At 44.2% G+C, this 26,022-nt stretch overlaps 10 protein-coding genes across 10 annotated transcripts; 8 read left to right on the top strand and 2 right to left on the bottom strand.

Moving 5' to 3' along the window:
* Positions 1–5,900: 5,900 nt before the first annotated feature.
* On the top strand, positions 5,901–6,106 carry PHALS_09604 (uncharacterized protein; the record flags this gene model as incomplete). Its single annotated transcript, XM_024724890.1, has 2 exons — positions 5,901–6,015; positions 6,069–6,106. 2 exons carry the CDS (start codon positions 5,901–5,903, stop codon positions 6,104–6,106), a joined length of 153 nt encoding a protein of 50 aa, XP_024575722.1.
* A 3,883-nt stretch (positions 6,107–9,989) lies between these two features.
* Positions 9,990–11,189, top strand: PHALS_15380 (uncharacterized protein). Its single transcript, XM_036407402.1, has one exon. It carries the CDS (start codon positions 10,934–10,936, stop codon positions 11,150–11,152), a length of 219 nt encoding a protein of 72 aa, XP_036263110.1. The 5' UTR covers positions 9,990–10,933; the 3' UTR covers positions 11,153–11,189.
* A 449-nt stretch (positions 11,190–11,638) lies between these two features.
* Positions 11,639–13,013, bottom strand: PHALS_09603 (uncharacterized protein; the record flags this gene model as incomplete). The annotated part of the gene is made up of 6 exons (XM_024724888.1): positions 11,639–11,764; positions 11,825–11,893; positions 11,961–11,998; positions 12,072–12,416; positions 12,489–12,724; positions 12,799–13,013. 6 exons carry the CDS (start codon positions 13,011–13,013, stop codon positions 11,639–11,641), a joined length of 1,029 nt encoding a protein of 342 aa, XP_024575720.1.
* Positions 13,014–13,052: 39 nt separating this feature from the next.
* Positions 13,053–15,284, top strand: PHALS_09602 (calcineurinlike phosphoesterase; the record flags this gene model as incomplete). Its single annotated transcript, XM_024724887.1, has 2 exons — positions 13,053–13,223; positions 13,428–15,284. The coding sequence occupies 2 exons, from the start codon at positions 13,053–13,055 to the stop codon at positions 15,282–15,284; spliced, it is 2,028 nt and encodes a 675-aa protein (XP_024575719.1).
* A 221-nt stretch (positions 15,285–15,505) lies between these two features.
* On the bottom strand, positions 15,506–16,630 carry PHALS_09601 (non-selective cation channel-2 family; the record flags this gene model as incomplete). The annotated part of the gene is made up of 2 exons (XM_024724886.1): positions 15,506–16,468; positions 16,589–16,630. The coding sequence occupies 2 exons, from the start codon at positions 16,628–16,630 to the stop codon at positions 15,506–15,508; spliced, it is 1,005 nt and encodes a 334-aa protein (XP_024575718.1).
* Positions 16,631–16,804: 174 nt separating this feature from the next.
* Positions 16,805–18,026, top strand: PHALS_09600 (hypothetical protein L914_06348; the record flags this gene model as incomplete). The annotated part of the gene is made up of 3 exons (XM_024724885.1): positions 16,805–17,440; positions 17,515–17,819; positions 17,885–18,026. The coding sequence occupies 3 exons, from the start codon at positions 16,805–16,807 to the stop codon at positions 18,024–18,026; spliced, it is 1,083 nt and encodes a 360-aa protein (XP_024575717.1).
* On the top strand, positions 18,025–18,264 carry PHALS_15379 (uncharacterized protein). The gene has a single exon (XM_024724884.2). It carries the CDS (start codon positions 18,041–18,043, stop codon positions 18,251–18,253), a length of 213 nt encoding a protein of 70 aa, XP_024575716.1. The 5' UTR covers positions 18,025–18,040; the 3' UTR covers positions 18,254–18,264.
* A 4-nt stretch (positions 18,265–18,268) lies between these two features.
* Positions 18,269–21,019, top strand: PHALS_09599 (uncharacterized protein; the record flags this gene model as incomplete). Its single annotated transcript, XM_024724883.1, has 1 exon — positions 18,269–21,019. The coding sequence occupies one exon, from the start codon at positions 18,269–18,271 to the stop codon at positions 21,017–21,019; it is 2,751 nt and encodes a 916-aa protein (XP_024575715.1).
* PHALS_15381 (uncharacterized protein) lies at positions 21,018–23,931 on the top strand. The gene has a single exon (XM_036407401.1). It carries the CDS (start codon positions 22,009–22,011, stop codon positions 22,213–22,215), a length of 207 nt encoding a protein of 68 aa, XP_036263109.1. The 5' UTR covers positions 21,018–22,008; the 3' UTR covers positions 22,216–23,931.
* A 1,663-nt stretch (positions 23,932–25,594) lies between these two features.
* Positions 25,595–25,983, top strand: PHALS_09598 (uncharacterized protein; the record flags this gene model as incomplete). The annotated part of the gene is made up of 2 exons (XM_024724880.1): positions 25,595–25,827; positions 25,899–25,983. The coding sequence occupies 2 exons, from the start codon at positions 25,595–25,597 to the stop codon at positions 25,981–25,983; spliced, it is 318 nt and encodes a 105-aa protein (XP_024575713.1).
* Positions 25,984–26,022: the final 39 nt, after the last annotated feature.

The following is a 26,022-nucleotide window of genomic DNA, read 5'->3' as shown; positions in this document are numbered from 1 at the left end:
CTGCTTGCAGCAGTGCACAGCCGATGGCAAAGTTCGAAGCGTCACAGACGACGCTGAAAGGACGACTAGGGTCTGGCAACGCCAGTATTGGTGCATGCAGAAGGCTGTCTTTGACCCCGTCAAACGCCTCCTGATGCTCGGTGTCCCAACACCGTTCCGCATCCTTTTTGAGGAGATTTGGCAATGACCGTGCCATTTCCGCATAATTTGCGCTGTACTTGTGCAAGTAGTTGGCGAGGCTAAGCCACTTGCGCAAGTCCTTTTGATTCTTTGGAACCGACCAGTCCACAAAAGCCTTGACCCTAGCGGGATCCACTTGAAGGACACGCTTCCCAATAATGAACCCTAGAAAGGGGAAAATTTCGGCCCCGAAGACGCACTTTACCGCATTAGTATTCAGCTTATTCGTGTATATGCGCTCGAGTACCGCTCTCAATTGGACGATGTGGTCCTCTTCATCATTTCTTTCGTGCCCCGCACGACTGTGGACGAAGAGATCGTTTAAGTCTGTCTATGCATACGCCCGGCAGGGCCTAAACAACTGCGTCAGACGACGATCAAAAGTTGATGAAGCAATTGACAGCCCTTAGGGCATCGCCAGCCATTCCCACAGCATGCCGCTCGGGGTACTCACCGCTGTCAGCGGAATACTACTCGCTCTCATGAGCAAATGGTAATACCCATCGACCAAGCGGAGTTCACTGTATTTGTACATCCAGCCATGTTGTTTTGGGGAACATCCTTTCTAGGAATCGGCGTCAGTGCTGAAATGGTGGCAGCGTTTAGCTAATTGTAAGCGTGAGCGATACGCCACTAGCCGTTCGGATTCAGGACACAAAATGTGGGTGCTGAATGGGGGAACTTGCTCTCACACACCATTCCTGCTTAGTGCTTCGCATGGAAGAAGGCGTCAATGACGTCGCACTGCTCTCTAGGCAGTAGCCATTGTCGTCTTACGCAGTATTTGGTTCCCAAAATCATGTCAATCTCATGACGCACACCTCGGTCCAGATTTGGAGACGACGTCTTGAAATTCCTTCACCAAAGGATACTACGGACCCAAGGGATTCTATAGGGCCGACTATTCATTTCGTGCGTTCAGCACCCTCTTGGTACTCTTCCGGACAGCTTCATCGAAAAGCGACGACGAGTTGATCTCCTCGTCCGGTCGTAAAATGCCCAATACGGCCAAGTCGCCTGTCTTCAAGGCACAGCTGAACTCCTCGAAGACATCTCGTCCAGCCCAAGAAGAGCACGAGTGTGCATAGCTGTGCCCTATCATAGACTCATCTTGGGTCAGGGTCGACGCTCGGCGTCTTGCTGCTAGCATACATCGTCGCTGTCTCGTCTCTACAGAGGTTTTCGTCTCATCGATACCGTTTGAACACGCACTCGGCGTTGTCCAGCGTCCACACTCCCTGCTCCATCAGAGGCTTGATGGTATTAACAACATCCGACGAAGAGCTGCTATTTCCGAAGCCTTCGTTCAGTGGATGACCTGTCACTTCACGCGCATCCTCCTCCTTAATACCTGGAACCTAGTCTGACCATGCCATTCTTGACATGCAGCAACTGCTTCACAACGTAAACAGTGCTCGGTAGATTACGTGCCACTCTAAAGCTCCACCAGGGGACGTGCGCGTAGCGCCCAAGGTCTTCGACCTCCAATCGATCCACAGCTCATGATGTCCCAACCATGCCATAACAAGGATGAGGTCATGCCTTGTACTCAAATCTAAGACGAATTAGCGTTTCACGCTCTCAAACCCAAGTGACATGTACCCGTACAGTGACGATGTTCTTCAGCCGCACTTTCAGCGCCTCAGTGTACAGCTGACTTCCATTCATTGTGGAGCTTCGAATATAATCTTCCAAGGCCCTGGAGTGTCGATAATGATATTCTATGGCTTTTCAAAGCCCTTCACGGTTGCTTTTACGACCAGCAAGACCGACTTGCATATACGCTCCGTGTCCAAGAGCACGAAGCTCTTCGGGACTGGGACTGCTTCTCTTTGCCTCTTTGAGGGCGAGAAGTACTCAATTCTTCCCCTGTCGTATCCCCACCACTAACCAAAAGATTGGTGAGAAGCGGGACTTCGGTTCGATGAACCTTGATGCGCCTTGCGAAGGGGGCGACCAAAGTGAAGGTGACGGCTGTCTCCACAGAAAAAACACCGTCGAGTGTTTGGACGCTGCCCGGCAGCTTGGAGCTGTCCCTCCTCGTCCTCATCATAACTGAAATCCATCGGCTCAGGCCCACTCGACGAGCTTCTACAGTGTGCATTCCAACCAAGTCGTGTCGAATTAAGTGGATTTCGGCATTCAATGCCACAATTACTGCTTCTTCAAAAGAAAACGGGTGCACACGGAAGAATTCCATTCTGGCCACGCCAGTGTAGAGGCCCTCCATAAAGACGGCCACGTGACCGCCTCGGGGAGAGCGTCGGCTGCCATTCCGGGAATAAGAGTACGCAACGCTTGTATAAAGTCCACCAATTCCTTCTTGCCCTATCGGGAGGCAAGAAAACGCGATCGCACGCGATATGCCTGGTTAGGCGGCGAGAAGACTCGTAACAGATGCAGCTTCAGCCCCGTCGGAACCGCCGCTTCGATCGAAGTGCCGCACGTCAGTGCCCATTCTCGGACTCGACCACTGAGCTGGGAGGTAGCTAGCGCCACGCGCAAATTCTGGAGGTTTGCAGATTCCATAGCCATCTTGGCCTCTCTCAGTCAGATCAGATGATTCTCTTGATCCCTACCATCGAAGGACTTAACGCTCACCATGAGCGGCCTGGGGCGAGAGGATTCATTCGTCGTCGACGGTGGCGTCATGGACGCAGACGACACTGACATCTTCTGCCTTAGGTGCTCTAGCAGAGCATATTCATAGTTCGAAAACCCCTCTTGGCGCGCGCTGATCGCTTCAGGTCATTGTGGAGCGAGGTGTTGCGCGCCCTCAGGGCCAAGCGGAGACATCAGCAATTTAAGCCCGTCCTGTGTGCCTTGGGGAAAATAGAAGAATTGCTCCATTCTCACGGAGGATCAGTCGTAACGACTCAGGTATTGATTGACTACAAGTGCTACCAAGTGTACTGAGGCTGTCGTAGCTCTTTTGCTTAGAGGAAGTTAAGCTAAGGTTACTGACCTTACATTCTATACTAGAACCAGTATGAATGTTGTAATGAGTGATGTCTTGATGGAATGACGTGTATCGAGTTACCCAAGATAACGATTTAAGACTTAGCAATTTTTCGAGTTAAAACCCTAGAATTTTCGATAAGATTCCAGAAAGAACGATATCAATATAACAGATTCGGAGATCAAGAACACGTGGTCCAATAAGAATGCATAGTATATATGTAGATAGTTTACAAGTACATAATCAGCAGAAAGAAAAAAGAAGCACGCTCACTCTTTCATTTGCCACAACGCTACATTTGGTAGCACTTGTTGGTCCCTGCTTTCTGAAGACCGTCGCCGTCGCCGTCGCCGTCATCATAGCCAAAGACTTCGTTGCCGAGACCGCCTCTTTCGCGCTAACTTTTCTTAGACTTATGAAGAGAATGTTTGTTTCTTCTGTGTCCTAAGGCAAGTGCGATCCAATTAAAAATAGGACCTATCGAAGACTGACCTAGATAGCTAATCTTCTGCACACGTTCGAACCCATCCATTATGGAAGTAATCTCGGTGAAAAGAACGTAGTTGATATTGCGAGTGGCTATAAGCACCAAGTAGCGGTATCCGATGCAGAGTACAGAAATGCAGCAACGATGTTTAGCGATGATGGTAGCCAATTTCAGAGGACTTGCCGATGCTTGGTAATAGAAAAGAGTCCAATCGAAAGGAGAACTGCCACAGACGCTCATAGCCTGCGAATTTACACGATCGATTGAGAGATGTGTTATTCAATCTAAACGTATAATTCGATCCCTTTTTGCTTAGCGCCAAGATTTGAGGTGGCGTGGTCGCATCTCAGTCATAAAGGCAACAGAAGCATCATGATGCGGGCTGGCTGACAACGTTTATCAAAACCTTTTCTTCTACTACACGATGAGGTCATTGGACTACTCGTATCGAAAAGACCCGTCTGTAAACCAATTTAATGTTGCTTTAGGACACCAAGAACAAGATTTAAATGCCCAATGCCGTACATCTACAAATCGTAAATAGCGTCTCGACCAATTTTGCTCTATACACGTTCGATGCGCGTGTAGCTTTTCTTTAAATTGAACATACAATTTCAAATTCGTCATTCAACGGAGTAGAAATTCACAACCTGATAGCACAATACGTCTGACGTGAGATTATTGGCCAAGTCTACACGAGCAAGGAACTCAATTTGTTATCTTGAGGGGACATTTGATCTAGACAGTGTCGCACTTTCTATACCGCTAAATTGAGTCGTTGTGATTCAAAAATACGCCATTAAATCGTGTAGTGCAACATTTGTTCGGCCCTTTGCAGCTAAGATATTTTAGTATTCTGCTCTTGTCCACAAGAATGTGCAATTAGACCGTAAAAATTCAAGGCTAATGCGGCAAGTATAAATTATCGGGTATATGAACTGCATCTCTCCGGACAACCGTGTTTAATCATTAGAACAGTTCTGTTCTTTGTTATCAAATATCGGCTCTATCTTTCGCGAGATAGCATCTGATACTTCATGCAAATGGTTCCTAAAATATTATTCATATCGTATATATTGAGATATGCAGTGCAAGACTTAATCGGCAAATCCGTCAAAGTCCTTAGTCAAGCTATTCCGGTGTAATGTCACTTATTCAAATCCAATATACGTCGTAAGCGACGTGTTTGAGGTAATTCTGATAGATATGGCGCAACCACCAAAACCAGACCCCGTGAAATAGACTCGACCAGGTCTAAGGCGGTATTTGTCATCACCTGTATTTTTATAAAGTGATCATGATCAATTTAGTATACTCACTTATGTAAGTACCTTCTCTAGAACAAGTGTTGCTCCTTTTGCTAACAGATCATAGTCCACACTCTAGTGGATGGAGCGGTCGTTACAGCCATAGCGGGCGGGCGGTATTCAGGACTCTGCGCGACTCGGTTTATCCACCACTTTCGATGAATATCCGCGCTCAGCCTGTGAGAAGGCACTTAAATTAACATGAGCGCGTCATTTAAAAAATTTGCACCCCACAAGGTCGTCATTTAGTATTCTTGCAAGGCACTGTGAGCCGTGCCGTTACGAAAGCCTCGGAAGAGCGTTACGAATCCTATAATTGTCCGGCTAGCTCTCCTACGAGGCACGTCACGATTTGCTTATCATTCTGCATTATGAGCGGCGCATTGTTGGAAGCTACAGAAAGCAAAATGTGGTGACATAGCTCTTTAATTTCCTATATATAAAAGTACATAAGTGCTACCAAAACTGCTGCAACTTACCATAGATTTTTTTCGCAGTTTAAGATGTTACTCTAGGTAACGTTGAGGCTAATAACGGGAAAGGATTAATGACGGGAAAAGTACCTTAATCTTGTGCACACACAGTTGGTGGAAGTGTATTTTTATACAATACGGTGCAATTGTACGCAATTACACTCAGTGTGATTCTGCATATTCTCAAGTGCGGAAATATCGGTATATATAGATGATGGAAATAAAAAGAGGGTCCATGGTATGCTAGCCACGAAGACATTTCGGTGATGAGAGAAAATAAGCGTATTTTTATAATGGTTATTATATATACGTACTCTTGATAAAGCACAGCGAGCTTAATGCGTTTGTGATCGAAGAGTCTCCAAGTTGGAGCGCACTAAGTATGATCGCTAAAGCAAAATCTGAGAGTCAAAGTTTCCTATGTACAAAGTGCACGGCAATTCCGTTGCAAAAATGGTTCACGCGTACAGCTGATTTGAATCAGCGACCCCCTCATGATCGATTGGGATAAGCTAAAACGAGTTTGGACTAGCTTTAGTATGAACCCGGAAAGACGACTTAATCTACTTGCTACGTTACTTAATACGGAACGAGAACGCATTCATCTTGGTCCTTTTAATATAACAAGTTTCTTTGAGTTATAAGTGTGTATTATACATTAGTTGAACTTCAAGAAGAATATCTAGTTAAAAGCGGATGACTCTGACACAAATCGCGTAAATTTGCACAAAACTACTGGAATATTACAAACAAGAGTTTTTTATATATGGTCGGCAAGGCCGCGACGGTTTCTTGAATAATCAGATATAGTAGTGGGCCAGATCATCAAGCTTGAAACTCGTCATGCTCAATATGAGCTACATACCTTGCAAATGAGTTTAAACAAACTACAAAATGAAAATATTGATAGTGCACCAGCCAGTCATAACAGGCGCCTCAAAGCGATGGACAAAGTAAATGAAGATCGACGATATCAGTTACAAAAAAATAGAATCAAGCATATATATTCATCCCCGTAGGTCAGACAGATAATCAAAACTCAAGTTGATATATAAAAATGCTTATTGCTTATCTAGACAAATACGACACACGACAGCGCAATCTGGGCTCCCTACAACGTTGCCTAGTGAAGAGCGCCGTTATAAAACACCGTGATACTCCGGTGTCAGGACTTTCACTCCATATTTTTAGCTTTGGCGAGAGATGAAGACCAAACAATAATCGCACGATGTTAGCATGTCGACAACATTTTCGCAAACCTTCCGCACGCTTAGGGTGTCGTCAACTAAGGAAATCGGTTGTATGAGAGCTCTCAAAAATGGCGTACTCAACAAGCAATAAGTTAGCTGGCATATATTGGTACATGTTTTTTGGTCCCATCAATCTGCAGCCAGCTTGTAAAGTGTATATTCGCGATCTTCCAAGTATATTGCGTATTTTCCCTGCTTTCACGCCTAAAATAAGAAGTTAAGACGCAGCAGCTTCTAACAATTTTTAGTGAATGCCACAACCGAAAAATGGGTATCTTTCTTTGTCCGTACACACGCTTTACATTAACTACGTCTTGGCTTGAGTTTATCTAACCAAGTGGCTGGCAAATTGAAGTAAATGTTGCTTTAAGGAACGATCCTATCGTACGAACTTAAGAGCAGCGATATTTGTCATGAAGACTACCAGTAACCGTTCAAGTAGCAGAAAATCTTTCCATCGCAGAATTTTTGAATTCGCCGCTACTGAGAACGCAAGGATAAGTTCTGTCTTACAGGCCCGTTCATTATTTTAGTCTCTAGCGCGAAAAAAAATTGAACGTACGCCCCAAAGATCGCATCGAAGCTCAATCAGGCTGGCGTGTCACAAATCCTTCTAGGCAGCTTGTTTTGTCAGGGGATTTCTATTGTCTCTCATTTTCATATTTACGACCATATGGAGCGTTATTGGCCAAAGCTATATATCCATTATGACGGGTGAATGTCGTTTTGAGCGGTATAAACGTTCTATGTCCGCTTCGGGATTTCGCGGGTCATCTTGATATAGTGTTGAGGAGATTGTTGGTTGAGTGAGAAGTGATTGATTAAAGTGCATTCCTCATATGCAGTCTAAACTAATGGTTCCTAGCCTACTGTTGCAGTTGAACTTCACTTACTTCAACATCAACCTGATACTGATTCTGGCCCTGTTGAACTTCACTTACTTCAACAGGCCATTGCGTCGAGGCAGCGGGACCCGTGGGGTCGGGCAAAAAGCACACTTGTATGCCTCGTTGGTCCTATAAATTTAACATTTATAATGCAAGCGTATCAATAGACTGGTCTTACACTTGAAAAGCTAATATTACACAAGCGTTCACTGAGGCACACATCGAGAAAATGCTGATATCCACCCAAGGCTCACCAGCTGACTTCAAGGGTCTGGTCCCAATTAAGGCGAATTACGTCTGACAATAAAAGGCACCATCCAGCATAAGTTGAGCGATGCTGATTTAAAAACGAAAAATGACCTTTTATACCTCTACATGAATAATCTTTATCATGAAAAACGTTCTAGCGCCGAGAGCAGTTTTTTTCGTGAAATTAATATTTAGTGTAAGTTTTTCGCAATGAAGCAAGATTTATGCTTTTTAACAAGTTGTTTGAAGCTCGCATATGTTAATATTTTATCATAAAATTTCTGTTATACATGTCTCTGACGCTCTTTTGGCTCGGTAAAGAATTTTTATAATATAGATTATAGACGTTATGACTTCTCAATTGTCCCTAGCTATCAAAATACGCCATACAGTATCAACTCTAATATACAATTTAACGTATTGGTTATTGGATACATTCATTGGCGTCGTATAGCTTTGTGTGACACTCGATTGATAAAGCAGAACAATATATGAAAAGGTCTTGAGCTTGAGTATGATGTCCCAGCGTCTCGCGCCAGATATGCTCTTTCAGATGTCGAAGGTTACTCAAAGCCTCAAGATATAGCTTTAAAACTAGGATAGCCTTGAGCGCTATTGTCCAAATCTCGGGGCCCAGAAATAAACTTATCCGAAGAATGAATTTGCTAGAACGCCATGAGCCATAAATTGACGCGAAAACGAAGACGTTAGGTGTGGCGCACTCTTGCCTTTGTAGTTTTCGTGAGCCATAAACCCATCTCTGCTAAAACAAAAAGTCTACATCTGAACGAAGGTACGACAGCTTTGGTGCAGGGCATGGGTTATACATAAAAAAATGCAGGGATGTTGCTGGGATCCTTAAGAAATGCATGAAAGGTAAGATCGGGCGCATGCTGCAGTTTGACGTATGAAGGCAAAGGTTACTGTCCGTACGCTTATTCGGATACATTCTGTTTAGTAAGAATAGACAGCCGTGATCTCTCCTGAAGTCACTTTTGATGAGACGGAAGAAACACACTGAAGGCAACGAATTCCGCGACAAACTCTACGCAGACACGCGAATGTGAGTCGCAAATGTGACGGTTTGGCTGCGACAGGAACGTGCTCACTGTGTAAAGCGTGATCTTCACGTATTTGTACCAGCAATAATATAAAATCGTGGATGGAGTAACTGAGTTAAATACAGAAGAATGTAAGTATTTCTAGTAGAAACGCCTGTTGAACTTGAGTTATTGCCACGAGGGAATGATGAAGTGGTACTAACAATATACGATATGAGCTGAACTTATCGTCATGAATTAAGGTGACCCAAACAGTACTGAGTGCGAAGAGCGGGTCAGCATTCGTAAGGGTCCTACGGATTTATTATTTTTAATTGAAAAACTATCACGACAAGATTGAAAAAATAAGCCATTGGTGCTGTTCTTGAAAATAATTTGTGATGGAACTGCGTAACACGCTACTTCTCATATCACGAAATGGATCGATGCCAAAGTTCGTCATTATATCCGGAGCCCGAGGTAGGGATAGTAAGATTAAATCTTTTTACCCGAAGCCGACTTTCGGACAAACAGCAAGGGACGAGTCTCGCTTGCAATTCAAAAGTAGAACTAGTCTACGGTGTTTACACCATATCCTAGAAAGGGATGTGCTGCAGAACAATATGGCAGAGTTATAATTTATTTACCAAGTCTATGGGCAGCTAATTATGTGAGTAAATGACATTCCACCCCGCTGCAGTGAGTGCCTCCTGCGGGATGCTCTGGCAAAGTCCAAGGATTGTGTAACGCACAAGCAAAGTTCGACCTTTTAATGAATTAGCTGATTGGCCGCATCTTACATCCGTGAAAACTGATTGTGACTCTTTGTTAGTTCGGTACAGTGCAAAACTTAAGAGGTATGATTATATGTTATACTGAAGCTGTACTTTAGAGTTCGTGCTTCGATCAGCTGCTCCTTTTGTCGACCAATGTGTCTTTGAAGCTGACGGAATCCCAATATTAAGGCCTCAGTAAGAAGCATGGTCTCCAGAAGATTCCATAAAAGTTAAATCATGATTGAATGCCCGATTCACCATTTCTTGCGTATTGATTTGGGTGGCTTGGTCACAATTCTGGCATAAGTATAGTGAAGAAATAGCATTTACCAGAATTCTTGAAAAGGATATTAAAAATATCCTTTTCAAAAGGCGTTGGTATTTCGAATTGTCAAGAGAAAGACAAGAATTTGTGCGCCCAACTCTCGGATGTAATAGGTCCGATACGTCCATATAACTTTGTACGATACGCTCAGCCCGTGCCACAGACTATGTTCTTCGTTGAAATGTGAAAAATGCGCTTTTTTTGAAATTTTGCCTGCGGAAAGCTACGCATATCACGACAATGATCGAGTCTTGGTTGGTTTTGCACTTGTTAATTCAGCACCCTGATTGAAGCTAATGGTTATGACTACGGCTTGTAAGCCATTCCGCAGCTCGCAGAGAGCTGCAAGACGATTAGTTCGCTGTCGAGTATACCTATGAGGTAAATTAAAAGTAGTCGTCTTAACGTGGAGAAGAACGTGTTTTGCATAGGACGATTTTAGACACAATGGTGAGTTTACGCATCGATGAGGCTGTTCGTGTAGTCAGATGCAATTTATGTGGCGCTACTGGAAAGCAATGATTTTCCCAGCTAAGATACTGTGTGTTTCGGGCGTTCCCAAGTGCTACTCCTTATATTACTGCGTCATGTATTACAACATGGATCTTCTTGACGTACAACGTGTGGATTCAACACATAATGATAACAACAAGTCAGTCCTTCGCTGTAGTAGCTTGTACTTAGAGTGGAATTATACGCTCTATATCTCCGCAAGGGGGTCAAACACATGTTGTGCTTTATGTGAGATTACTCACGCAAAATCACAATTCCATTCTTATGCACGACCCAGACGCAAGGCATACTTTACCAAACGAAGAAACGTCTTGACAGACGTTTATAGCTGAGCTCTAAAGGAGAGATCCGGATTTGATCTGAAATCGTCTCCCGAAGGCTCGTACGAAGAAAACCGACGTCCACAACGGAAGCGCGTTTACTTTTGGATGCCTTGTCATTTTCGATAACTCATTGGAACTAGTCCCGCGAGGCATCGAACTGGTCAATGAGCAATGCGGGACTGGAACAGCTTATGAGTGAGCGAGTGAATCCAGTATCTGGTCATGTGGACGGGCCTCTTCTTCATCGCAGAAGTTTTACTCTAGAAAGAGTTCATGGCGTCGCTGACGACTATGATTTTGCACCCCGTCTATCCCCGCTTCGTTTATTGCAACGCTTTTTTCGCGAACTGTCAAGTTCAGGACTCGGCCGGTTGCTGTGCTAGTAGGCATTCGAGTATGATCAGGGCGATGCATAAAAGGGAAAAGGGTTAAGTACACTACGATCGCAACAGCAGTTACACATGAAGGTGGAGTGCAGCGAGTTCATTGGTACGGACTGACAAGTCTTGTACAAGCACGAGTGGACGTCAAGAAATCCATGCTGCAAGCGAGGGCGAGGACAAACGTTAACAAAATTTGTATTTGTTACTACTTTTGACCATGTAGTAGTAGTAACAAATACAAATTTTGCCATCAACTCCTGTTGATTTTTTTCTACAAATGCAGCTCTTCCAAGCTCTAACACCACTTTCAACCTACGGAATGCTTTCTGCAAACATGTTACACTTGCATACGTGCCGAACATAAGCTGACGTCGTAACATGCCTCACAACTTTGAGTCAGAGTGTATATATGATATAAATGAAGTAGTGTCTATGGAACTTTTTGTGTTTTGCATAAGACGAATTGAATTAGTGTATGATAATCCATTAGTGCTTTGCCAATCTTTGATGAAAGTGGCGATCACAGAAAAGTAATCTTAGGTTTATGACCACGACAAAATCCTCCTGCTTGACTGCTTTTAGTACATCCTTTAGCCCGACATCTCTTTCCACCTGATACGCAATTAATTACAGTCAGAATCACAGCGGAACAATGTAATCGAATGGACATACCTCCATGGCTTTTGCACAGTCCGCGAGATTGAGCTGAGTTCTTGCATCCTCCAGCGGCGCACCGTTTTCCTTGTTGCCATCAAAAGCACCAGCGTTAAACGAGCTGGGTATTTTTTTAACCGTAGCATTGATATACCTCCGCCATGCGCGATGCAGAAGCCACCTCCTTGGTCGCTGCGAGAACATTCTGAATAAGTGCATCGCTTCCCACCGCCATGTCGCTTGCACAATCCTCGCGACCGAGCACCTTTCGTACATCCAGGGATCATACAGTCCTTTGACTTCCTCGCAGATTTGCATTCTCGACGTGATGCAGCTCGTGCATTTGCTACACGCGCTGGGCGCCCACCCCATGATGCCCGCTTGTGTCGACTATTAGAATGTTGAGAAGTCTCAAAGTCGAGCAACCTGTTGGCCGATCGTAACGACGAATGAGCAGTACTTCGCTTTGCCCCTCTTGAAGGTCTCTTCATCTGAATAAGCTGCTCGGCAATGACAGGATAAGTATTCTTTAAGTTGGCGTCGTTGTTTTCTGTCAGTGTCTTCCTGCACGATGGAAGCTCTCGTAAACTTGAACATCGCGACGCGTGGCCTGCATAGAGTACAAATATAAAACAATTGGAGCTCAAGTATCACCAATAAAATTCATGATTTAGAAGCTTACCACCCTGGAGCCGCGTTCTCGGCATCAGCAATGTCGGTTGCTCAGCCGAAGATAGGCCGCTCAAATATGGTAGCCTAGGTATCACGGGACTGTCAACAAATTCACGACCTGTCAGCTCAAGTTCTTGGTTGCCCTCCATGCGAGATTGTCGCTCGATGCATTTATCGATATCAGGGCTGATATAGTCCAAGCACTCAGTCTGCTCTAACAGGTCAACCCATTCAAGAGGATCGAGTCTGTAACGAAATCATACAGCCAAAATAAGCTGAACATTTCACACCAGCTTGATGGCACTAAAAAAAATCTATACTGGCGATCGTTGAAAAGCGAGACTTTATTTTCTGGCACAACAGACGGAATCAACGGGAATGGAACCCACGTGAGATAACTCTTGAGACAGCTTGGAGTCATTCCAGTTCTGCTTGGAGAGGTATTAGTGTGTGACTGAAGATCAACGACATCGGGCGAGATTTCACGCTTAATCAAAGGCGATGACAGCGTTGTCGTCTTTTCTACGAGTTCCATTATTGCTGAGAGTCTGTCTTCTCAGGCGAAGAATCTCAAATGAGACTAGTAGGTTTCGAAATTTTTGGCCTTCATAACAAACCTTCGCCGTCTAACGAGAAAGGGTGCGACTTAGATAAACGCACAGGATTTCTTGGACTAGACTTATCGTTTTTTCTCGACTTCGCTCGACTTCACTCGACGATTGTAATCAGCCAGGAAGACATCAAGGTGAGATATATACGTGGGATACATGATCAATGTCGACATAGTTTCTATCTGCATGCACATGAATTTCCAAGCCTATCGATCTCCGCGCGGTCAGATTGTGTATTGATGTACTTTTTAAAAGAATGATGTTAGCACACCATGGATTTTATGTGCTCCACGCAACGCGGAATGGTTTATAAATAATAAATGCTCTCTTTCTTTTAGAAGAAACTTTTGCGAGCAATGATCGCTACCCTGCTTTCGCTACTCATTTTCCTGATCCACCTGCCTTCGTGTGTACTAACAGAGAAGCCTGACTCAAGCTACAAGTTTTCAAAGGCTTTAAGAGATGTATCTGACGAAAAGCCGCGTCCCATTATCCAAAGCGAAAACAGTCCTTGGGACATCAAGCGCGACAACAAATATGTTTTTTTGTCTAGGATAGAAAATGATGATATGATAAAGGAAATAGATAACATTACACTGGCTGCGACGCCGCCACTGCTGAGGGATGGTGAGGATTTGATTATTTCTTGGAGCGGGGTGAAGCGACCGCATCAGACAGATTTCGTAGGTCTTAGTTGCGGCCCCAAGGCGCATGATAGGGACTTTTTGGTCGAGATTGGCGTCGCGGAAGCTGATGGACCGGGAGCTGATACTATGAAACCACTTAAATCGATACGCTTCCCATCGCTTTTTATGATGCGCTGCAACTATACAGTCGAGTATTTTAATTTCTTGCCAAAAGGTAACATCTATGTTCCTCTTGCCAGGCTGGAAATTGGGATGACCGATGCTTTTACGGCCCCTAAGCATGGACATATCGCTTTAACAAAAAACATTGATGAGATGTCTGTAATGTTTAACTCGGCCTCCCGAGAGACGCCTGTAGTCAAGTACGGATTTGACCCTGCACAATTAAACATGCGTGAGGAGGGTTCGTCGAAGACATACACGGCTGCTCATTTGTGCCACCGTCCAGCCAACCTAACTTGCCAGCAGTGGTTTCGTGATCCAGGCTATATGCATACAGTCATACTCAACGGTCTAAAGTTGAGCTCGCGATACTATTATAAGTTTGGTAGTGACAAGGACGGCTGGAGCTCGATTTATTCTTTCATGAGCCGCCCGGATGAGGCTGTAAAAAGTGCCAAATTTATTGCGTACGCTGACATGGGCGTAGACTCAGCTCCTGCAGCTACGTCCACTGCTGTAAGATCGTTTCAGGATGTGATGGATGGCTATGATAGCTTCCTTTTGCACTTTGGCGACATAAGTTACGCCCGTGGTCACGCGCACATATGGGATGAATTTTTTCATGTTATTGAGCCATATGCTACGAGAGTCCCGTATATGGTTAGCATTGGCAACCACGAATATGATTACGTGACTGGCGGCGTAAATGACCCTAGCGGAGCTACAGGTGACGATGGCCGAATGGCATTTCACCCAGAGTGGGCAAATTACGGTGAGGACTCGTCTGGTGAATGCTCAGTACCGATGTTTTACCGCTGGGATGCTCCCGCTAATGGCAACGGAATTTATTGGTACTCTTTTGACTATGGTGGTATTCACGTTATCCAGATTTCAACTGAGCACGATTGGCGTCGTGGGTCAAAGCAATACGTATGGTTAGAAGATGATTTGAAGTACGTGAATCGGGAGAAGACTCCGTGGGTCATTCTCACGTCCCACCGAATGATGTACACTACACAATTAGGCGAAGAAGCTGACTACAAAGTGGCTCAGCACTTTCGTGATGAAGTGGAAGATTTGCTTTGGACTTACAAAGTGAACTTGATGTTAGTGGGACATCAGCACTCATACGAGCGTAGCTGTGCTGTGCGCAACGGAAAATGCACCAAGGATGACAAGGGACCCGTTCATATAGTGATTGGATCTGCTGGCGCCGGTTTGGAAGTGCAAAATTTTTCAAGCAAACTTGGCGAATGGAGTGTAAGCCACGTAAGGGAATGGGGCTACCTTCGTATCGAATCGACGGAAGTCTCTTTGACTATACAATTCGTTCTGAATCGCAATGGTGTTGTGTACGATCAAGTTATCTTGCCTCCGTGGACGTAACTCACCCCACATAATTATTGCGTCAACATCTGGTTTAATCGCCCACAATACAGTCAATACTTTACACTCTTCATATCTACAATTTCTCAAACGTGTGAAGGACACCAATAATGGTTAGGTGCTTTCGCCAGGACCAAAATACATTTAATGTCATGTTCTACGCAGGAAATAAGACCAACTTATCCGACGGTCAATGTGTCTGCCTGCTCGAAGTCTGCTTTCTACAAATCTCGGTCGACTACTTCATCCTTGTCATCTTCCATTGCCTCAGAGAATATTGTGCTATCTTCCTCATCCTCATTCATGATTTCGGTGAACTTATTATCCTGGTCGTCGTCTTCGTCCTCTTCTTTGAGAAGATCCTGGAGATCAGGAACCTTCACGGCGTCAATGTTGTCCTGATCCTTTTGAGACATGTCACTCAATAGTTTACCGCTATAAATATCATCGGTGAACTGTTTGGTCAGCTCCATGTACTCGTCGAAGTCCGTAGGCTGGTTCCAGACCCATACGCAGAAGCACGCGAAGGCTACAACGCCGATAACACGATAGATACGTTCTGATGAATCCGTGGTACGCAACGAATACAATGGAACGAACGAGTCAGCCACCGACAAATTGTCATCGAAAATATTGGGCAGCAGCCAGTATTCATAACCAATCATCCAAAGGATAAAGAAAATGAAAAGCCGCACCACCACAAAAATAGCAACGAAGATAAGAAAGGTCACGGACATGTACCAGAGCGCAACCTTGGCCCATTGCGGCCAGATGGGAAAGCAGGTGATAATTAAAAAACCAATAATTAAAAGCGCTGTCATAATATTGCGGATAGTCTTGGATCCCTCGTACATCCAGGTGAAGTACCCCTCAGGTGAAAAGTCTTGCTTGGGTGTGGGCTTCAGGATCCTTTTGTTTTGACCATCTCGATCTGAACGATGAATATAGCTGTTTTGCAAGAGTTCACGGCCTACCGAATAGGCGTCCTCTTTTGTCTTCAGTTCTGGAAAATACTTTTTGACCTTGGGACTGGCGAGCAGAAATGTGGCCAATCGGTCACCGCGAAAATACTCGACACGTTTGCCAAGCTCCACAGCGTGACGCGAAGGAAGACCTTTGCGACCACGCAGCAAATCGGCCATTTTTCGAATGCCCTTCTCTGTCTCCCAAGGCATGTCCATCGTCTGGTAGCATTAAGAAGGAACAAGACACATGCATTAGCTTAAGTCAGGCAAGATTTTTAAATCGGTTTGCTAATTACGAAGTGAGGTACAATGAAATCAGATAGACACAAAAGTGCGTACAGTTGAAACAGCGTCCGTCTTGGCAGAGTCTTCAGTTCTCATTCCTAAAATGCTGTGCTGCGTGTGTCGTGTTTGGTAATGGAATAGAAGTGTCTCGAAATTCCCTGGAAATAGCAACCGTCTATAGGCTTGTCATGACAAACCCTCAATCCGCAACTAGTGACGTGTCGTATGGTGTGTCTACATAACAATCAGTGATCAAGAATTTGAAGATAAATGAGCGCCTCCGGAATCGTGCGTCCGCGCCTCGTGTTTCCAGGGGCGGGCTATACGCTGCAGATTCCAGTCGAACACTCGCCCACATACAATCATGGCTTGAAAAATGCGCCATCTCTTGGGAAGGCTCTAGTGGAAGCGTATTTCGTGACTCCGGCCTCGCACATCGGCCGCGTCGTCACTGGTGTCGTGTTCGTGGCTGAACAGAGTCGTGCGAGCCGCACATTTGCTGCCCAAACTGAATCAACCGACCGTTTCGGTCGCACAGCAATCTCATTTGCTGATAAATTGGCTGAACAAGGTTACAAGGTACTGGTAATAGACTTTTTTCAGGAGGGTAAGATGGTCAGTGCCATGCAAGAGCACGTATTTATTATCGATCAGGCAGCCAATTATCTCAGGCAGCAGCACAATATCCAGCGCGTAGGGCTTTTCGGAGTAGGTATGGGCGCTGATTTGGCCATTAAGGTGGCTATCGAGCAGTCTGCTGCAGTGGATTGCGTTATCGCCATGTGTCCAAGAGGTATCATGTCCTGGACAGCATGTGAAAAATCAAGCGATGACATATCAAAATCGCCTACTGTTCCATTGCTACTGCAATTTGGCGAAAAATCGCCTTACGCTGCATCTGAGGCTGTACGGTTTGAATATGTTGTCAATTACCTCCACTGAGGCTAACAAATTGCCATGACTGATTGTGATCGCTACAGTACAAAAAAATTCTAAATTTGTGCGCTGCCAAACCCCAGACATCTCCTGCACTAAAAACATCGCCATTTGTTAATCAGCACAGCGGATTCGCGTTTTCCAACATCACAGATGAAGACGCGGCGACGCAGGCAATCGCAGAAATTTTGGACTGGCTTGTGCAGCACTTGCATCGCTTTCAGGTGGCTGCGGCTACCAGCGACACTGACCCGTGGTGGCCTCAAGGTCGCAATGGACCTTTTTTTAACGTCGGTTTACGAACATGGCAGGAATCGCGAGCAAATTGGCTTTTGGCTACACAAGCGCGGTAAGAACGACAATTTTGACATACAGTGAAGATGCTGCGATCACTGAAGTGCATGTTTGTCACAGCCCGCCTCGACCGCCTCCGGTACCTGCTCATTTGCTGTTCGATGGATTATCATCCGTGCGCCGGACTTTTGATCTGCCGCAGCGTATGCATCTTGGCGATGTCATCGAGCTTTTTGCCGAAATCTGGGAGGTGCAACATTAGCTGCTTAATACTCGATGAATCTACAAATGCATTTCAAGTCATTTCCTACGTTATGTCATGCAATCAATGTGTTGGCTTTGTTCGACTCGAACAAAGCTCCAACTATCATTCAAGAAAATGTTACGTTTCATTTAAACTCTAAAATTGGCAGCCCCCTGGTCTTTTTAAAGCAGCTATTTGTGGGGCTAACGACAAGTCGATTCACTAACGAGGGATGGAGTGATTAAGTAGCAATCTGGATAATGGTTGGCAGCGATCGAGATGAGCCAGCAATTGGCGGGCGTGAAACTTCATCATCACCTGACGGGAAAGTGCCAGTTGATGATGCTGGTTCAATGGCTACATCACTGGAGGCTCTTGAAAACGATTTTGAGGAAGTTCTAGCCGAGTTGGAAGGCGATAAAAGCCTGGAGCGTTTTCGACTTGAGTATGAAAAATTACACCGCGCGCTGAAAAAGTCGAATGTTCAGGAGAAGAAACTTATTAAAAAATGTCGTGAATTAAATTCCGAAATCATCAATAATGCAGCCAAGGTGCAGACAGCTCTAAAGCTTTCACAAGAGGATCAGGTTTGCATTATTTCATTGAAGAAGGAAATGGAGAAGGCGTGGAAGATGGTGGATGCGTCCCATGAAAAAGAGTTGCGCGCCAAAGAAATGATTCAGCAGCTAAAAGATGAAATTATGAATCTTGGTCGCCTTGTCGAGCAAGGCACTGGGCTAAATGCCGGACAAGAAAGTATGTTAAAAGAAAATATGCGCGCGAAGGAGGAATTAATGCGCGCAAATGAGGAGTACGAATCCAATGCTCAGAAGGATCATGAACGAATTCAAGAGCTTCATCGTCGTTTGAGAGATATGGAAGCTCAAACAATTACACAAAAAAGTGATATTCAAGCTTTGAAGGACCAGCTCGCGATGAAGGCTGCAGAGCAGGATCGTGAAGTACGACGCAAAGAGCGGCTTGATAAAGAGGTTAAGGACGTTAAGAGTAAACTGGAGAAATCGTCCTTCGAGCAAGCTCAAGGTGCGACAGAGCTTACACGTTTACAAACACATGCTGGAGCACTTGAAAAACAGCTAATTGAGACTCGTAGTACAATGGACAAGTACATTCGAGACTATGAAGCACTATTTGGGCGCACGCAGAAACTCACAGATCTTCTCAACGAGCAGAGTGACAAGACAATGCAGCTTGAAGTTGAGCGACGCAACTTGGAAATTGAACTTAAGACCCAATACGACGAAATACATCGAGTTAAACTTGATAAAAGCACTGTGGAGCGCAAGCTGGACAAAGAAAAACGAGCATTGCAACAAATCGAAGAAAAGCTTAAGGGAGAACACGCTGCTAAGACCGTGCTGCAATCTCAAATCAAAAGCATGCAACAAGATCTTGATCAGGACAGAATTAATGAAGACCATGCACGTTCAGAAATGGAGGCGTTGGAGCGAGAAAAAAGCATGCAAATCAAACAGACAGTGAAAGCAGAAAGCAAAGTTCGTCGCGCACAGGATGAAATCAAGACTAATGAGCGCGTGGCTAAGAACTTGGAGCAAGAACTGGCTGGATTTAAACTGGAAGCAACTAAGCAGCGCAAACTGATTTATCAGCTTGAGAAGGAGCGCGAAAAGTTTGGTATGGAGGCAGCAGAACTGCGAAATTTGTATGTTCACGCTGAAGAACAAGTTAAGTTAAAGGAGATGCGAAACCACGACTTGCAAAAGAAGGTCAACGATGGTGAGATGAAACTGAAGCAGCAGCAACAGCTATACGAGGCTGTCCGCAGTGAACGCAATTTGTACAGTAAGAATCTTATCGAGTCGCAAGATGAAATAGCCGAGATGAAGCGCAAATTCAAAATTTTGACTCATCAGATCGAGCAGCTGAAGGAAGAGGTTTCTGCGAAAGATGTCGCGCTAGTAAAGGAGCACTTCGATTACCAGAAGGTGGAGAAGCAAAAAGATCAGCACAAGAGCGAGGTTGCTCATTTTCGAGCTCTTCATGCTGCAAATGAAGAGACGATTAGCAATCAGGATTCAGAGGTCCGCAAGCTTAGTGTATTGATTCGGCGAATGGATGATGAAGCGCTAGAACAGCGTAAAGAGTACGATCAAGTTATCAACGAACGTGACATTCTTGGAACCCAGCTTATTCGACGCAATGACGAACTCGCGCTTTTGTATGAAAAACTCAAAATACAACAATCCACCTTGAGCAAAGGTGAAGCCCAGTACCTGGAGCGTTTACAAGATATTCGCGTGTTAAAGTTGAAGGTCACAGACCTCAAGCGTGAGCTTTATATCGCCAAGCATCAAGTGGGGCAGTCGGACGAACTCAAGCGAGAAGTGTATCATCTCCAGCGTGAGCTACTTCAGGAAAAGACAAAGGTAAAGGCGTTATCGGAAGAGCTTGAAAACCCTATGAATGTGCATCGGTGGCGCAAACTTGAAGGAAGTGACCCTGCCACATACGAGTTGCTTCAGAAAATTCAGACGCTACAAAAACGTCTCATCCAGAAAACGGAAGAAGTTGTTGAGAAGGAGCTGGTAAACCAAGAGAAAGAAAACTTGTACCAAGAGCTGAAAGCAATTCTAGCAAGACAACCAGGCCCTGAGGTTGCAGAACAGTTAAGTTGGTACCAACAGGTCGTTCGGGATAAGGAGAAACAGCTGAAGAGTTTGCTGAGTGAGCAAAACATGTTTCAAGCCAAGGAACACGAACACAAGTTTGAAATTGAGCGTTTGGCACGCGAGTTGCATGAATTTAAACACAAGTTTTACAAAAGGAAGCTAGAGACAAAGATAAAGGATAAAGAGCCTGTCATTTTGGTTCCTCGTAACCAGCAGCAGCACCAGCTTATGCAACTACCAAACATTCCACATAAACACAGCAGCAAAGCCGGCCGAGCAAGTCCTGCCGAGCAACAGCGACAGCTTGCGATTTCTGCAGTCACCCGCTTTGTTGGTGGAGGCTTCAGTCTTAATAATTAGTTCATGCGCATTTAGAAAGTCCCTGATATAGAAAACGTGAAATAGTTGCAACTTACAGGATGTAGCAGTGAACGTTCCTCATTATGATGAATGCGTATATTATATTATTGTCGACATGTTGAAGTACCAAACGGTGGCGACAGCAACTGATACCACTAATATTTCTGGCGTCACATCCGGAATGGCCTCTGCAATGCAGACACTGGTTGTTGATGCCTCAACTTGATTGGAACCACATCATTAGTACTCGGAGGCAACACGTTGGGAGGTACTGATTCCGCCTACCTGCTTCAGCAAGCAAGGCTCTGACAACAGTGAGATTAATTCTATATTTACAACGAGCATCATTGTCGTGGGCAATACGATCAATGCAACCGCTGTGGGATGGATTGGAGGGATTTCCTCGGCAGGCACTGCGCAATCATTGAAGACACTCACCTGTGATGCTTTTCGTAGCGTATCTGGGTTGTCATTTGTTGGATCTACTTCATTGGTACTCGAAGGAGTGTGTTAGGAGTGTGTTAGACTCAAACAAGTGCATCACTGGGATTGCGAAGGTGAATTTGACAAGCGCGGACTTAACTGGCCGAACGCAAACTACAACAGCAGCAAACGGTCGACTAAACAGACTCGGTATGGTAATTACAAATGGATAATTAAACGCAACGAGCATAGCGTGTTCTTGGATCTTGCTTTTAACCGCATAGCAGCTGACACGGGAGATCTAGTGTTCGCTACGAAACATCCAACTAATAATGCGTCAGAAGCGCTGAGAGTGAAATGTACAGGAGCACCCAATATTAACACATCATCGACCAATGCAATAGTAACTGCATCGGATCAACAATCTACACTGATGGTTCGTATCAGAGGTTGCTCAATATGCAAAGCACGAACATCAACTCAGTATCATTCGAGGTACAGGTCGATTTAGGAGACGCAGGAACATCGACAAACGCATTACATTCACCAGCAACGATTTGCGGTTCATGACAGGTGACGCAACTAGAAAAAAAAATGATACTCATCTCGGGAGGAAACTAGGCATCGGAACTAACAACCCAGGCTTCATTTTGGCTGTATCTGGAAGCGATTCAACAACGATTGATTCTGGTGGCCTTGACAACGGACAACATTCTTCATTGGATCTCTATCCTCTCAACCTATCTCGGCTCGCTTCAGCGCCTCATCGCTGATCACTTCTGGGAGCTACTTCACGAACGATTAAAAAAAATATCCAACCAGTTACATCCAAGCTTGTTGCAGCGCTTATGGATATAGGTCCATGCACCTATCTCTACAAGAACCAGAATGTAAGCGACACGAAGCAATTTTGGGTACATGAATGTACTCGCAAAGGGCCCCACTTCTCTTGTCAATCTAATTGAGAACGACTCGATGAAGGTAGAAGCGGATGGTGGTCTTGAAGGGTATCACCTAAACGTTTCAATTCGAAATATTTTGCTTGTTGCATAAGCAGATCAACATTTTGCTCAATCGAATCGAAGCTCTTGGCTAAAATGCAGGCAATTTAAGTATGCAAGTAGAACCCACCCAAGAGCTCTTTCAGTTCGTTCTTGTTATATTGAATGTTTAAGTCATCGGAAGGATTCGCAAGTTCTTTGAAATGATTATCAAAGAATTTAAACTTGGTCTTTGGTCCATCGAGAACTGGCAAACCATCTCGTTTAGCTATGAATTTTCCTATTTCCACTCCGAACCTCTTTCTGATATTAGTATATAGACTTTTTGCGGACTTCGCTTTTAAATTGTGCTTAACTATTGAGCGCGTATCTCATGTTGAATTCGCGATTCAGCACTTCATTCCGATCTTTCTTTTTTCTTCCGAGTTTCCTTCATCGCGATTCTTTGCTGCCCGTTTGTCTGTGTTGGGTTTATCCGCTGATGTGTCCTCTCGTTTCCTCTTCTCTGCCTTATTTGCAGCCGCAACAATTTGTTCGAGCGTATCAGCTGTAGCATTGACTTCTTCAGGTGTCAAATTGAATTTCGCTTTGTTGAGCATCGTTAGCGATTTCGCAGCAAAAGGCAGTGTCTTGATGGTACGCTTTCTTGTTTGTCTTAGCTCTCTTCTAGATCGTCCATAAGCTAAACTGAATCTATCCAGAGTATTGGCCCGTATTCGATGTCAAATCCAGAATACATGTCCATTTCTTATCACGAAACAGAGTCTCAGCTGGTGCTGGTTTCTCGGAGTGCTCAAAGGCAGAAATATCGGAGACAGTCGACATAGTTGTCACTATATACTACTCAAAGGTGATGAACAAAAAATAATTAATCTGTCGCGAACAACGGATGATCAAGTTCTTGTCTTGGAGTGAAAATAGATCAGATAGATAATTCTGAAAGCGGATTACGCCATCCTGAATATGGACAGCCTTATGATTGATAGAACTCACTGACTGGCGGTGTTGAACAAGGACAAGATCTACTTTCATCCTCTTGGATTACCTCGTCCGCGAGTTATCCTAAAACGTTACTCGTACCACGAAGTAAGCATTCAAAATCCTCTTTTTGGCCATGACTTCTACAAGCTGTTCAAAAAGAATTCAAGTGGATCGTTGATCGACTATGCAAAAATCGTATGAATAATGTCAATCGCTTGATCTATTGCGTTAATCTCATCAAAATGATCAAGCTCATTATCCATCAGTTTTCGTTGACTTTCTTAAAGCTGACGTTTCAGTCGCTTTAGCTGCGCAATTAGTCGCTCGGTTTGCTCCATCGTCCCTATATTATTTAGAATTTCTAGATCTTGCTGAATGAATCTATGGAGCTTATCTATCCTCTCTTCGTCTTTCTTATTCTGCTTCATGAACTCCTCGAAGCTAATGGGTAGGCTCACTGTTATCTTCTCCGTTCTAGTGAATACGATAATTATGACTTAAATAACGGCACTTTTGATCAGTCAAATAGATTGGCCTCGGACAGTTTTTACAGATATTTATATGCTTCAGCGAGGGGTCCATGGAGGGTCATGGTTCGGAACGTTTATGTATTGTATTCGGTGTTCGGCACGTCTATGTATTCAATGGTCATCATAGCATACACCGATAACAGCCAAAGACTTGTAGAGTAGTAAGACGCGAGTATATACTGATAATTAAAGATTCGTTAATGTCCAGAATAGAAGCTACTAGGTATAGAGACGCTCGGGTATCTTTATAATGTACAAATCGTCAAATCGTTGATGTATGCGCTGCAACATTTCATTCTCATCTTCGTGTTGTTTCACAAATTCTAAAAGTACTATTTATTTATCGTCATAACCTATATTGACTCAACTCCCTCATGTCCATATTTTCCAAACTTGAACTGCGGTATGATATGATTTAATGAACCTCACAGTATTTTCGGCATGTTTTACAAGCGGTAGTGTGGCATTGCAATCTTTTTTTATTGTTTCATCTGACACATATAGATTGGTCGGTATCTGGTGAGTACTCAAAGCGTTATGTGTGAGCAAGGGGGCCAAAACGCGATGTAGGAACACCATATGGCTCTTAGTGCGTCCATATGGAAAAATTTGTGAGTACGGAAAAGTTGTATGATAACTAAATACTACTACATCCTCCCTGACTTTCGAATATTCACATACTCACAAATTATATGATGAAATCTTTTGGTTAGAAGGCCTGTCGGTGTGCTAATTTGTGAGTGGGGAACTGCTGTACTCACAAATACTCACAAATTGTTTGCACACTCACACAGGAAATCACAACGCTCCACGATTTCGCTCATCGTCAGCTCGTGGTTTGTTTCTGTATAGCAATGATTCACGTTGAAGTCGCTCTATTGACGTGCAACTTATCTCGTACCTATCTGCGCGAAGGAGCACGTTGAAGTTGCTCTGAGAGAAGAAAAAACTACTCTAACCTGATTTTCCGAACTGTTACCGTTGCGCGAAATTGCACACGAAAACGGCCACGACAGGTACCATGTAGAATACTGTACCATTTGTTACCATGTACTACTTATAAGGTACCGTAAAGCTATATTGCCGTGGATCTAACAACGTACTGTTGTGTTGTACACTGTAAAAAAATGTGCAATTGTGCAATTGTGCAATATACACATGAGGCTATTGTGGGCGCGAGGACGGAAAAGTCTAAGAGATTGTAGGGCTATACACGCAATAAAAACGTTTTCTTTTTAAATACAGTGTGGCACATATCTAAACGATTCCTAAAGTACTATTTCTACTGATAGAGCAAACTAATCACTCAAATTACGGACTATAATGATTGGGCTTATTCACTGAATTGATGCCAAAAGCTATAGCGATGCAGAAGGATTTAATTGGTGGAAGATGAATTTGAACGAGAAGTGTCTCGTCTGGCATCAGATGAGCTAGAATGGGATCCACTGCAGAAATGCCTATCGAAGCTGTCAAGACTCGATGATATAAGAGACTATATGGCACTGGATGCATCATATAAGAGGCTATATGGCACTGGATGCATCTAAACGGAATATTATTTTAAGCTGAAATCTAATGATCCAAGTATGTCCCTGAACGAGATATTCTACATTGAGCCGATATACCATTGCGCAAGTATGAAACTACACGCCGACCTCGTTCACTTCATCAAGAAAGTAGCTCACCCCGAATTTGAGTTGATCAAACTGTCTACAATTACATTTGCTTTCGAGACACGGCATCTATGTTCTGTCTGTCACCAAATCACCAAGCTGTTCAAGGCTGCTGAAAAAGACCATCAGTGGATTCGATTAGGCATCCCACAACGTTCAATGATGAGCACATACAACGTGAAAAACTCAGCTAACATGTCCGTACTGATGAAAATCTACAAAGCATGATCCTTACACTGAATGCTCTCTGTAAAATGGTCAAGAATAGATTTCGAGACACATTGGATTACTACAACGCTATCAGAAAGGTTCTAAGCCAGCAATACAAGGATGAGAAGCTGGACAAGAACTGACGCCGAAAGAGTAAAAGTATATCATGTATAAGGAGCTGG

This window comes from Plasmopara halstedii, assembly GCF_900000015.1.
Source record: "Plasmopara halstedii genome assembly, contig: Scaffold_430, whole genome shotgun sequence".
In the NCBI taxonomy this organism is placed as follows: Eukaryota; Oomycota; class Peronosporomycetes; order Peronosporales; family Peronosporaceae; genus Plasmopara; species Plasmopara halstedii.
The sequence above is the reverse complement of the archived record's forward strand: the minus strand, read 5'-3'. Positions and strand labels throughout refer to the sequence as shown.